At 34.4% G+C, this 14674-nt stretch overlaps 1 protein-coding gene across 2 annotated transcripts in view; it reads left to right on the top strand.

The window, feature by feature from the left end:
* LOC150083804 (high affinity copper uptake protein 1-like) overlaps window positions 1-2619 on the top strand; it is a 39919-nt gene extending 37300 nt beyond the window's left edge. For both annotated transcript variants that reach the window (XM_090374893.1, XM_090374894.1), the window contains one exon: window positions 2370-2619. In XM_090374893.1, coding sequence (XP_090231019.1) covers window positions 2370-2580 — 211 coding nt within the window. In that variant the 3' untranslated portion in view covers window positions 2581-2619. The remainder of the gene's footprint in view (window positions 1-2369) is intronic.
* The last annotated feature ends 12055 nt before the right edge of the window (window positions 2620-14674 follow it).

Here is a 14674-nt window from a genome sequence, read left to right as displayed (position 1 = left end):
AGAGAGAGAGAATCTTTATTGCAACTAAATGAATACAATGTACATATAGATTTAAGTGAAGTTGCAATTTTCCCATCACGGCCAACAGCTCACATCAGAATAGATAATTAGATAATAGATAATGCACATAGATAATAGATAATGCTCACATCAAAATAGATAATGGATAATGCACACTGCAAAATTAAAAATGTAAAATGTAAACATGTCATTACACTTCCTCACATTACGCAGTATTAACTGTATTTACAAGTTACATCATACAGTTATATTTACAATAAAAATATCTAATATACATGAATGGCACTTCTCTGTCAAACAAATTTTATTGTGGCACAGGAGACCTTGGCAGATGATGTGAGGGCACACGAACATGTTCTTATTGGATTCTGGGATTGGAGCGAGCTGCTAACACTTCTTTCCTGTAGGTTTTATTGCTGCAAAATCTATGCAGGTCAGCCTTGAGGTACCGTACTTCCGGTAGCATTTGGTTTGGGAGGAAGCGGTCTGAGATATGAAGCCTCCGATTCCTCGAGCAGAGCATTGGGGTTGACCGAAGTTCTGGCTTGGGTATTCACCTGTAACACGAATCCCAAATGGACGGTGTTGAGATCTGATCCGTGATCATTTTAGCTGTAGCTATCAGTCGTATTTCGATGATATCAGGCAGTCACTGCATCCAGTGAAGTAGCTAAGGCTGTAGTTCTGTCCTGTGGTGGAAGACAAGCTTTCTGGTTGTAGGGTCTAGAAAAGGATCTAGAAAAGTTGAGCAGATGGGCTGAGAGGTGAAGTTTAACATTGACAAATGTAAAGTACTGCATATGTTAATCAGTAACTCCAGAGTAATGTATCAACTGTGTGGTACTACACTGACAGTGGTAGAGAATGAAAAGGACTTGGGGGTAATTTAGGCAGATATGAAGTTTTCTGAGCAGTGCATACATTCTGCAAGAGTAGCTCATGGTGTCTTGTCAATGATATACAAGAATTTTTCTAGCAGGGACAAGGAGGTGATTATCCCTTTGTATAAGGCAATGGTTAGGGCACACCTTGAGTCCTGTATACAGATCTGGAATCTTCATTTTAGGAAGGATGTAGAGCTGCTGGAGTGAGTGCCGTGAATGGAAACAAGATTAGTGAATGGAACAAAGGGTTGCTCTTATGAAGAAAGACTTAAGATTTGCAAATTACAGTGTCTGGAAACTAGGCACCTGATCTGATTGAGGTGTATAAAGCCTTGAATGGTTTGACAATGCTCAATGCTGATGGGATTCTTCCTCTTGCTTAGAATAATTGCCCGATAGGGCATAAATTCAAATTGAGGAAAGACAGTTGTACGATAGATGTGCGGAAGTTTGCCTTTAGCCAGTGTGTGGTTGATTGCTGGAACAAACTTCCATCTATTGTTGTGGAAGTTGTCAGCTTAAATAGATTCAAGGCAGAACTATAGAAACATTTGGAGCAAGTGGATGGGTGAAATTAGAAGATTTTTCTTTTTTTTTTTTTTGTGGCTGATGCTATATAAGCTTGCTTTCTTGCACATGTGCCTTTACTAATACTAACACATTTCAATAAATATTAAGCACAAAACAATTGAACTTATTTATATCTGCAAACATTTATAATGACTAATCTTGTCAGTTCATCAGTTTTTGTGCCCAGCAGGATTTAAGCTGCATCAATAACAATGGGCTTAATTGTTACAGCAGAATAAACTTGCCTTTTTAATGAGTTTCCATTGTATTGCACAACTTTGAAAACTGATTGTATATCATATGGCAGTTCACATCAAACAACTTCTTGTCTGCGTGTCAGCCCTAAAGACCACCTGCTATCTAATGAAGGATCAGTTAGTCCTGAAAGATTTCCATAGCAGTCTCATCTTTTAAACAAATGGCCAGTTCACCTTTTGACAAGGCAATCTGTTTGAAAGTAGTGCAATAGCAGGGTAACTTGTTTCAAAGGCAAGCTTGTTGTGCTGTGAGAATTAAGACCATTGAATTATCTGTGTAGTTTCAGTCCTGCTCGCTGCAAAAACAGAAATGCCACTTTTTTTCACGATTTCTTTAAAACAAATCCGATCATTGATACGAGTGCTGGATTATATTTGTTAATACTTTCAAATTGTAAACATTTTTGTAAAACATGCTAGATTTTAAAGAATTCTAGTTTGTAAACTGACGGATTTTTCAAGAGTTCTTTTTATTATAATACTTGATATTACAAAATGTACTATTTATATGCATTTCTTCTTTTAGTATTTTTAATATAATATTTTTACATTGTGTATTTATATAGCTTGGAAGTTGTGTATAATTTTTATAACAGGAAGCAGAACTTTTAAAATGTTTTTTCCTTTTATTTTTTAGGATGAAATTTCATTTGGTACAGGCTTCTTTGTACACTATACAAGTTACAATGGGATATATCTTAATGCTAATTATTATGAGCTACAATGCATGGCTTGCAATCACAGTCTTTGTTACTGCAGGACTGAGCTATTATATGTTTGGAGTGTTTGTATTGTCCAAGCCTATGGTTCTTCCTATAGAAATTCTGTCACCAGAAGATAACAATTGAATTTCTCTACTGACCATTTTTAGACAATCTCACCACTGATATCAGATTTGTCCATATATTTATTCTTCCTTGTTGTTATTATCATTTTTTTTTTTTTTTTTTGTTTGGTTATCTTTTAACCAGTGCACTGGCAACAAAACTGTCTTAAAGCAATGTCATTGAATAGTTATATTTACTCAGAGCCACCAGGAATCATATTGTACCCACATGTGCACTGTACTTCATGTTTTTTACTCTTCTTCATTACATTTTACACCTTAAAGATAACTAGTTGTTTTTAAAGTTTCCTATTGGAAAAGAAATATTTTCCACTGCACTTATGTAAAAACTGATAATTCAAGGTTAGTGAGCATTTTAGTTTGGAAAATATATTTGATTGGCTACTGCATATAATTGTATGATATTTAGCCTGAATGCAATATGATCTTAATTGTAATTTTAAAAAATTTCAGTGTATATGGCCCATATAAAAATAATGATTTCTAATTAGCCTTGCCCTCCCGTTTTGCTTTGTTCAAGAAAGTTTATCGAGTATTGTTTTTAGATATTTTTTGAAGATAGTTTTATTTATTGTTTTGGGGTTTGTGCAAGATGGATACCATCTAAAATCTTTATTTATGACAGATATACTCAGAATTATTTCCTTTGAACATTGTTTAAAGTTTAAAATTTACTTTTTATAAATATATTGAATTTTGAAAGAGTTTTGTTGCCAAAGTTAAGTAGAATGACTGTTTGGGCCCATTTCCCTTTGGAGATTGACAGCAGCAGACCATAGGATAAGTTATGTTTTTAAGCACTAGTTAGAGAGCAAGTAGTATGCATAATATATATTTAATTTTTTATTCCTTGCTTGTAGTTGTTACCTTCACACTGTTTTTGTATATTTATTGTACAGATATGTTTGCAATTGTCAAGACAATTGTGTATATATAAGCATCTTCTGAGCCATTTACCAAAGTGCATTTGGAATTCTGCATTCAAAAGAGTTGTGGCATTCCAGATATTGGTGTATATGTTACTGTTATAATGTTAATATAATTTACTTCTAGGTGAAAATATAATCTATCGGTCTCCTCTCCCATGTAGTGAACAAGAAGAGTGATAAATTGTTTAATAAGGTAGAAAAATTGCACTGTTAATGCATTTAATTAACAATTAAGTTGCATTAATTTGTGCAACTTAATTGAGTGACAACTTAAATGATAATTATTATAGCCATCTGCAGCCATTAAATGTTATCAACAACAATCTGTTTGGCAACTAACCTCTCACTGAAAAAAAAATAAATAAAAAATTTTTTTCAGCTGGGTCACCAGAATGATAAGTCATGCATTGTAAGGATAGGATTCAGGATTTGAGGAATTATTTCCTTAAATCCTGTAGTTTCACTCCTGTCTTTATCTTTGGCATCAAACTGGACTTGTATGGCTTGATCAGTAATAATTTCATCAAGAAAGGAATTGTCTAGATTATCTTTTGAAACAGTAAGAAGATGAGGAATAAATGTCTGTGGATTTTCTGTATACAGTTGAGACTGTAGTGTCATCAGTAATTTTTATTAATGTCTAAGAAAAGAAGGTATTTTTTAAATTCAATTGCAGAATGAAGGTTATACTGTTGTTTTGGTTACTCCAAAATGAATCAAATTGATTTAATGATTCTCTGAGAAAACCTATGGAGCATCCAGAGGTGTTCTTTCAGGGAACCCAAAAACAAAATATTCAGAGCTTGTTCCCTTTCCCTGGAAACCAGGGACTCCATGTAGAAAGTTTTTTTTGGAAATGTAAAGCATCATATATTGGTCAGTCATAAGCTATAAGGGTTTCCTATATAAATGCCTCCTTATAAATAATAAAATTATTTTATCTTATTAGTTTTGTTACCCTTCATAGATATAACTTCTGAGAACAGTAATTCAGGTCGGGATCACAAAAAAAAGTAAATTCTTGAGTTTCCAAGAGGAAAACCTTTTACTAGCTAGGGTGTATACCTAGCTTTTTATTCACATCCTACTCAGCTAGAAGCTGAGTAGGATGTTAATAAAAGTGTGGGGGGGGGAAGCTTATAATTGTTCTTTGTATCATTAACTAAATTCAAACCTTGGCCTTTTCTACACTGTGTGGAAAATGAGTGGGTATATAAGTGTTGTGTATTATTATTATTTTTATTTTTTCTGTGATCCTAACCTACCCATGAGAGCACGTGAGGGGGGGGTCACATCCTAATCCTGTATGGACCCATTGCACTATCTAGTCAGTAGAAATGATGTAACTTCACATGATCGAGCTGAAAGATCTGGCCTGCCAAGTAGAAACCACATCAAATTCTTCCTGTTGACAGTTGTTCCCCCCCCCCTCTCTCTCTCTCGTGCTACCCTCAACAATTTGAACACTAATAGCACTTTAGTGGGCTAGACCTTCAAGTATGTAGTTATCTTACAATTTTCTGACACCCATCTGCTAACATATCTCCTTCTTGGTGATTCCCTTCTACTTTTGACACTCTCTCTCTCTGAGTAATTCAGAAATTTTTTTTTTTGGCTGGTGCAGCATAAGCCTCAGGCTTCCTTGCACCATATGGCTAATAATAATAATAATAATAATAATAATATTCTCAAATATGTTACTTTAATAAATAATGTTATCTTACAAAAAAGAATTTTTTGACTCGTCAAAACTATTTTTTGAACTAAAAGCTGTTTTGCAAACTTTTGCTCAACTTTAGCAACTCCACACAAATATGAATAGAAAAAGGAGAATAAAATCATACATTAAATATATGTATTTAATGTATGTGTGCATTCTACACAAGACATTGTAGTCCATTTTATTTTATTTTTTGTAAAACTAGTGTTGCCACTATGATAAAACAAGGAGAATACTACAGAATATATATATATATATATATATATATATATATATATATATATATATATATATTTTCTTAACTGTAGTATAGAAAATTCTGTTCTTGATATAGTGGCCCTTTGATTAATGATCATAGTTGGTTATATAAAAATGATAAACTGAAGTTATTGTTAGTTAAGTATGAAATGCATGTTAAAGCTTAATCTGTTCAAAAACCATCAGAAATTAAACTTTTTCACAGATAAACTATACTTTATTATACAGTATTTTAACATATTAATAAGTAAATATTTATGCTATTATTGTTAAATGCATACATAATTAATAAACTAATTGACAAAAAATATTCTGACCTTTAGCTTTAGATTGTTGCAAAACTTTAATGATTTTTTGTATTTTGAAATAATTTCTTGCTTTGTTTACACGTTTCTTTTCTTTTACACTCACTTTCGGAGTCACGACTAGGGCTTACAATATGATTCCGTGATCCCGGTCATTTTTTTCTGGTATCCAAATCCCAGTATTGACAAAAATACCGGTTTTTCGGTACTAATTTAAAAAATAATTATCCATGATTTATTCACTTAAAGGTTATAAAATCGACAACAACAAATCATTAATACCGCTGAATTTGCAAATGAGGGATTGTTATACACAGTACAAATGCAACGGAAACCTGAAAATGTCACGAAACTGTAAGACATAAGCTTACAAATATATTTCTCTTAGTGAGTATAGTGTGTGTGGAAGTAAAGCACTTAAGAAATAATGAAAACATCATTACAGAAATATTTCCATAATAATGAAAACATCATTACAGAAATATTTCCATTAGTGGCAGTAGGCCTGGTAGTGCAATTAAGGAATAAGGTGAACAATGGTATGGCAGGTGTGGAAGGGTTAAAATTAAAAGCTTCTGAACAATAGTTTAATCCCTCTATTACACCGCTACTTGAGGATGAACACTTAGTTCATTTTGGAAAAGGGTGTCGGTATGGAGCGGTTCAAAGGTGAACAGATGATGTAGAGATAAAAGATGAAAGCGTTTTGTTGTGGAAAAAATATTCTGTTTTTCCCGTGAAGAAGAGTGAGTTTAAAGAATAACACTGTGATTGGGTTGGGTTTAAATTAGATAGGGAAAGATACGTAAATGCATGCAAATCCCTCTGGTGTTTGCACATAAGCTTGCAATAAAAAAGTAGTACAGGGGGCGATTGTAACTTGCAATCAATTCAATAAATAAATAAATGGGAAGGAAATGAGTAAGGTGCTCGCACCAAAAGAGGGGTTGCAGACTTAGTTTGTTCGGAGGGGTTGCAGACTTCCAGTGGTAGTTCTGGGTTCAGTTCGGGTCCAGTTCTGGGAGTGTCCAGCTATATAGTGAAGGGTTCTGCCCGGCATGTTCCTGTACTAGAAGTTAATGCGGAAGTTGAATAAAAAGCCAGTCAGACAGTGCCCTGGCTTCTACTACTGCTGTGGTAATTTCCTTCAGTATTAACAGAGAACTGTTCTCGAAATAAGCAAAAATGCAGAGTTCAACTAAGAAGCGAGAGAGAGACATCACCACATTGTTGGAAGGAACCCACACAAAGGAATCCCACCGTGAAAGAGAAGGAAGGTAAGGCCTCTGAACTGTGTTGTTTTGGAAATGTACTTAGATAAAGTGGGAGATTATTTTAGAGTAAGGTTGAAATTGAAGAAACACAAGAAATAAGGAAATGTTTAGTATTGAGTTGGTTTATTGGTTGAAGTTGCAAAGAAAATTGATATTGCTAAATTAAGAGAAATTACATGGAATTGTTAGCATTAAGTTAGCGACTTATGGATTGCTGTTGTGAAGAGAGTTGATATTGATGATCAAGAGAAATATGAGGAAGTGATTAAGATTGAATTAGTTTAGTTTAGCTGTAGAGAGAGAGTTGAGATTGTTAATTGAGAGAAATTTTATGGAAATGGTAGCATGTATTAACAGATTAAATGAGAAAAATGAATAGATTAGATGTAAATAAACACCAGTTATGTATTGTAAATAATTTGTATGATAAATGACTTTTGTTTTATTTGTGTCATTGCTCTTGAGAAACTGACAGCTCACATACTCTTGTGTGTGGGGGGAATATCCCTCAGCTCCTGGAAATTCTCATTTTTTAATGCAGTCAGGTAGCTAGTGGGGCTTAGTGCTTGAGGGGAGCTACTGTACGAAAATCATAACAATGGCCACTGTTGGTAATATTAAGGTACAGAGAAATAAAAATTAATAAATAAATAAATACCCCCCCCCCACAACTTAGATTTGGTTTCCTCACCAAGCTTAACCATCAGTCCCTTTCTTTTGTTAATATGGATATAGTGCCATAAAAAGTCAAAAAGGAAATTTTTATTTTTGATAAAAAGGAAATAAGATTTTTTGAAGATGAGGGAATAAGGGGGAAGGGTTAAACTGCAACTTGTCTATAACTATCTTAGTACAAAGCACCAACTAACAGAATCCAAAAGGACATTTTCTGCTGCTAGTTAAATGTGTACCAAAATTAGATCCAGTTTAAACGATAATGAGTTTCTTAAATGCTCACTTTATTCAGACGGGTAGTGCAGATGATTATTTTTTTGTTTTTAAAATAACTATGTTTCATAATTTTTGCTAGAATATTTATTATTGTAATAAAAGTTTGATTTAAAACGTGAATTCAAGTAATTACTTGTTTTTTCCTTACTTTATTGCACCTAATTGTCATCAAAATTTATTTTGAAAAATGTTTTTTTTGGAATACCGGTTTCATAAATTAAAAATACTGAAATACTGTATTGTGAGCCCTGTCGCGACTATTGATTTAATTTAATAAAATCACAACAAATTTATGAAGAGAGAGAGAGAGAGACTAAGTGCTTATAAACATCACTTTAGAGTATCATTAATCAAATAATGTGTGGGATCCAGTGACAGGTCCATTGTAAACCAAAATATTGTTAATCAAAGACATTAAGGAACCACCACTTATCACAAAGTACAGTACATCACTATTAATTACAACCAGGAAATTTCAGAAAAGAAATTTAAGGCAAACAAACAACAGAGTATTCATTTCCACATTCAATAACCTTGGCAGTTAAACCACAGTCAGTTCAGAATGAAAGCTTATTGATAACCAGTGCTCAATTTTGAAAATGTTAACATTTGGTATATTTGGCGCACACAAAAAAAAAAAAAAAAAATATATATATATACTGTATATATACATGCCTGTGTGCATTTTTTTTTTTTTTTTTTTTGTCAAAATTTCATCACACATGCAAACATTAGTGCCTGTTTGTTTGCCATTTGGATGCCACAATTAATTACAAATGTGTTCAAACTTGTAATTTGCAATGATCAGCTTAACCTTTCTGAAATTATTTTTAAGTTTTAAAAATGTTTTGAAGTTGAACAACCCATAATACTTTGAGCTTAAGTTTAAAAAAAAAAAAAAAGACAATAGAAGAGTGTTCCAGCACTGGGTATATCTCTTTTTCTGTTGCATTATTGACATTACCTTCTGGTCTGTAAATGTGTAATAAGTTTTTAATTTTTATTCTTTTATACCAGATCACATACAAATAGCATTTTCTTGGTATCCAATTGTTTTCTAATTATAAAATGATGAAATGTGATGGTTTACAGCATAAGCCTTCCACTTTTTTAGGTACGTTAGCATTTATTCATAAGGACTTATTGTCTTCACTATGTCCATCTGTCTGCACATAACAACTCTATTCCCAGTGGTCAGATCTTCATTAAATTTTATATTTGGTTCTTATAGAAAGATATTTCAAGTTCATCCCAAATTTCATTAAACTCATACAAATAGAAATGTGATAATTATTATTTCTTTTTTCCATGCAATTTGGATAGAAAAATGAAATCCATAGAATAAATGTATTTTTAATGATGAGTTGTTAGCTTTAGACAGTGTGTGCCCACTTCATGTGCAGTGTTATGCAAGACACTTGTGAAGAGATACATATATCGTCCACCACCAAATACAGAGGATGCAGAAAGGTCAGGGAATGACCACTGCATATTCAGGGAGCAATATGGCCTTAGTTGCTAATGCTCCTAAAAACCAAATAACAAACAACAAACATATATCGTCACATGTGAAGAAATACACAATGTGAGAAAATAAAACTTAAAGTAATAAATATTATATAGTTGTAATTAAACTGAACAGTTAAGTGCTGAGAACATAAAGTTATGGAGTTTTATTTAGTGTATGTTTTGTTTGTTCCTAGAAAGTGATAAAGTGATAATCATAGTCCATCCATGCTAATTTTTATCATTGTTCATAAATTTGTTTTTAAAAGCTCTAGTATTAGTTGATTTACAAACAACAAAAAAGTGGCCTTTTTTTTTGTCTAGTTCCAGTTGCATCACTGCAGGTGACTACCATGATTATCTCTCTGGATTTTTTTTATCTTGGTGTGCTGCAGGTTATTTATTTTTTTTTCTATTGTTTTTTTAGATAACATTTTATAATTTGTGTCCATATTGTAGAATTGTTCTGCGATCAAGTTTTTTGTGTTAAAAAAAAAAAAAAATCTGCAGCCATTATCAATCCACTGCAAGATGGAGGCCTCCTCAACAAGTCGTGTTGAGGGAAATGGAATCCTAATCTGCCACTGGTCCAGTGCAGGTTGGCAGATCGACTGTATTTAGTAGTCAGGGGCTTGAACTCCAGTCTACTCAAAGAGTGTCACCTCTCAGGAAGCACACAACTTAGCAGTCAGGCATGCTGTACTACACTAGCTTCAAGCTTACTGCACCAGTGTCCATAGCATACTGAATGTGTTGTGGGCATCAGGCAGTACATTTTAAAGTGGGAAGGGTTCTGTTGTATAACATAAATATACTGAACCTGAACTGTGTTTTTTCCATCTATTTTACTATGCCATAAATACTGTGGATGACACACTGCAGTAATGCATTTGAATAAATTCATCACATTCTACTAACATATAGCATATATGTTAGTAGGGTGTGATGCCCTAAAACATATATGATAAAATATATTTTTTTTATATTATAATATATAATTGTCAGTTATCAAATACCATCAAATTTGGTTATAACAAGGTTCAAGGGACTGAGGAAAAATTCCTTTTTAAATCTGTTACTCTTTTTATCCATAATAATAGTAATGAAGTGGAATAAACACAGTACCTGTTATTGGTGGAAAACATGTCCAAAATGGCTCTCAGAAGATCACAGAAAACTTTCTAGTGCTTCCTATTGGCTTCTTTATCCAATGTAATATCTGTTTCCCGATAATCAAATAACTCTGACTTGCATTGATTTCTACTAATACAGACTGACAGCTATTTTAGTCTAGTATGCATTGGCATTCCCAGCTTTCAAGCTAGAGGTGTTTTATTCCCAGTCTTGAAGGCTGGGAATAAAACACTGGGATACTCACTATTTTGTTAAAACAAATTATATCAAGTATAGTGAGATGGACCAATAAGATGTTAATAGCAGGTAATGGTTGCCAAAGGCAATGAAACTGAAGTTGTCGTAATAAAGAAGCTGTCATATAAGGTTAGTCAGACACCTAGATAAAAGATAAAGCTTTTATAATATTTTAAGGCTGATATTAAATAAGCTTAGCTTCTTTATATCAATTTTTCTTTATTAATAGTAATAATTTGCAAATATTCAAAGAGATATGTAGTTATTGCCTTCAAAAGTAAACTGTTTAAGAGTGATGTGTATTTGGAACTGTGTACTGTAAAACAGGATTTTCACTATAAAATTTTGTACAACTGTGATCTCAAAGTATTTGGAGAATCAAAACATTAGGAAATTTGTATATATATTGAATTGGAATATCTGTATGCATGAATGGTTAAATTTTTTTTGTGATTTGGAACAGTAGTGGGTGTTTCTTTTATTATAATGACTGTAATGTACATAATAAAATAAGAGATATTGAGTAGTGTTGTTTTAATTTGAATAGAAATTTGTTACAGATTATTATGATAGTGAAGAGAATTTCTCATTGTAAAAAAACAAATAAATTAGTAATGACCTGAGTGAATATGCTAAATAATAGCTTGTAACCTGAGTAGTTTTGGTTGCATTTAACTTTTCTAGTTCACCATACCCTACTAAAACATATATCTTAATCTCAAAGTTTATTTTAAAGTATGGGACAAGAGTAAATTAAAATCAAATCATTACAAAAAAGATATAAAATTATGAATTCAATTTATGTAATTGAATACAAGTCAAAGTTTAGGCTAAAGTTTTTATCCAATGTAATATCTGTCATATTTTCTTTTGTTGAACTGTGAAGACTTAGTGTTTATATATTTTACTGTTTTTCATGTTTGTTTTTGAGTGAAGCTATCTTCCTACCACTGAATAAAGTTGGAAATATGAATATTACAATGAACCGTGCAAATAACACAAGAATGAAATCTCATCAGCAGTTAGCAGAAATTTCAGTCAAGTGGCAGACAATATCTAACTTAGTAATCATATACACTGAATTATGACCACCTACCTAATATTTCGTAGGTCCTCTTTTGCCCTCAGTACAGCAGCTATCTGACGTGGCATTGATTCAACAAGGTGTCGGAAGCATTCAGGAGATATGGCCAACCAAGCTGTGTGTAATATGGCTAGCAATGCAGGTATGGAGGTGATTGGTGTGTCCAGACGCCTGATATGCCTTTTTATAGTGTCCCACAAGTGCTCTATGGGATTGATGTCGGGGTAGTTTGGAGGCCAATCGATATACTGGAAGTCAGAACTGTGTTCCTCAAATCATTCCTGCATATCAAGTGCCAGATGGCTTGGTGCATTGTCATCTTGGAAGACACCATTGCCATTTGGGAAAAGTGTAACATAGCGGGGTGTACACAGTCAGCAAGCAGTTGACGATAGTGGAGACCAGTGATACGTTGTTCCACATGCACCCAGGGTCCAAGTTCCTGCCAGTGAAACATGCCCCACACCATACAACCGCCTCCACCGGCCTGCACTTTTGATACCACACATGATGGATGAAGAGCCTCGTGTTGTTGACACCAAATCCGTAAATGACCATTCACGGTGTAGAGTAAATAACATGACTCATCTGACCAGCATACCTTCCAGTCTTCTAACGTCCAACTTGCATGCTCTTTGCACCAGGTGAGTCTTTTACGCCGATGAATCTTGATTAGGAGAGGATGCTGTAGGGGTCATCTGCTGGTATAGCTCACACGGGCGACACATGGTCATGCCAGATATTGTTCCGGGTTGGCCCCTGTTGTATTGGGTAGTCAACCCGTCAACAGTGCTGCGTCTGTTCGCCTGTACGAGTCATCGGACCCGGTGCTCACCTCTAACATCAACCTTTCGCTGACCTTTGCAGTTTTGCTGTCGGGTCGTCGTTTGACCATTTTGATGCCAGTCCTGGTACACTTTAACAATAGCGGCTCTCGAACACCCCACCAGTTCAGCCATTTGGGAAATTGAGGCACCAGCTCATCGAGCCCCCACAATCTGTCCTTTATCAAAGTCCGATAAATCCTTCCTTTTACCCAACATGCTTGGAATTTTACTACCTACTGAACCACTGACACCTTATCTATGTTACATAGGTAGACTAACTGCGCGCTTTCGTACTTCACATGGTCAGTGGGTCACATGCAGTTTTAATAGGGGTGGTCATAATTCAATGATCACTCAGTGTATAAAAAATTGAGTAAACAAAATTAATATACTCATATTCATCACTATAGGTCCCTAGCAAGTCACTTTAAAATACGAAAGCACTTTATAGTTTCTAAAGTCGAAATGGAGATCTAGAGTTTGTTGAAATCTGATTTACCCCTTGATGGCTCAAGTGAAACAGGAATTGAAATATTTAATTTAAGCTATACTGAAAAATGATTCTTCTCCTCCCAACAACTGAAAAGCACAGTACTAGAAAGAACAGTACTGACTCACCAGTCATTTGTTGCTGTTTATCACTTTTTTGACAAAATATGACACAGATAAAATAGTTATTTTTAAATGACTAGTCAAGCAGGATTACTGACACTGATATTCGAACTAATGTACCCAGAAATCTATACCAAACACACTGAATGAAAGATGGATGTATCCACAATACTTCATTCAGCAAGTAACATACAAGCTACACAGTAAATATTAAAGGTGTTGAATGAATATCCTGTAGAAGTCCATAGTAAAGTGAGCACTGTGACATTATTTGTCGAAATAATATCATGATAAAAGATTTGACAATAATCACATTTCATCAGATTTGAAGGGATTACAGATAGAGAAACAAGTGCACTTTTATTGGTAGGAAAAACTATGTAGCTAACCTATTGGCAGTTTAAGTTTTTAAAACTTAAACACTAAAAACTTAAGTTTTTAGTGTACCTACAGGCAATGTAAGTTTTTAGATATTTATTGTGTTTAAGGTTATTTCTGTGAACATTTGTAATTTTATTCCAAACAGTGGTGAATTTTGAGTTTCAGTCACCAGACAGCATTCAACTGCCATTACCAATTTCACTGGATAAAAAAATGGGCGAACGGTAATTTTGATATAATTAAATTTTTGTGTATGGGGCATTCGCTGGCATAAAGATAGAATGGGTGGGAGACTGAAGGCTTGGGGGTTAAGGTAGAAATATGGGGATGATAGTGTAGGCAACCCCAGAAGTCAGTGATGCAGGCCCATGCTTCACCAGGAGAAAGTAGGGGGTTGCCGGAGGTGGGACAATCCCCCCACTGGTGCAGTGGAAAGGCAGCAGGAAAGGGAGCCCGGTGCGATCACTAACAGGCGTCTCCAGGAAAACTATACATAGACCCTGCTGGTGGTGTCATGTCCGAGTTGTCAACCGTGGGACCAGGATCCTGTCCGTGTTAGTCCTTTACCTTAGTGTGGTTTATTTCCTCAGCCTTCCAGTTCTCAGGAATGTCTTGTTCACATAGACCCAGCTGGTGGGGTGCCTAAGTTTGGCAGTCATCTCCATTTGTCATTCATTGGACATGGGTCCCGTCTGCTTTGGTATAGTTTGTTTCCTGAATTTTCTAATTCTTGGGAGTGGGTCATTTCTGGTATGCCAGTCCAAGCGAGCTGAAGAACAGATGTTCTTTGGTTATAGTGGTTGTGGGTTGTGGCGATTTGGTTTCTCCTCCTTGCGAACAGTACCTGTGCATAATCTGAGAAGGCTTGATGCCCCTC

This window comes from Mastigoproctus giganteus, chromosome 6 (genome assembly GCF_048544385.1).
Source record: "Mastigoproctus giganteus isolate SK-2022 chromosome 6, ASM4854438v1, whole genome shotgun sequence".
NCBI classification, from domain to species: domain Eukaryota; kingdom Metazoa; phylum Arthropoda; class Arachnida; order Uropygi; family Thelyphonidae; genus Mastigoproctus; species Mastigoproctus giganteus.
The sequence above is the reverse complement of the archived record's forward strand: the minus strand, read 5'-3'. Positions and strand labels throughout refer to the sequence as shown.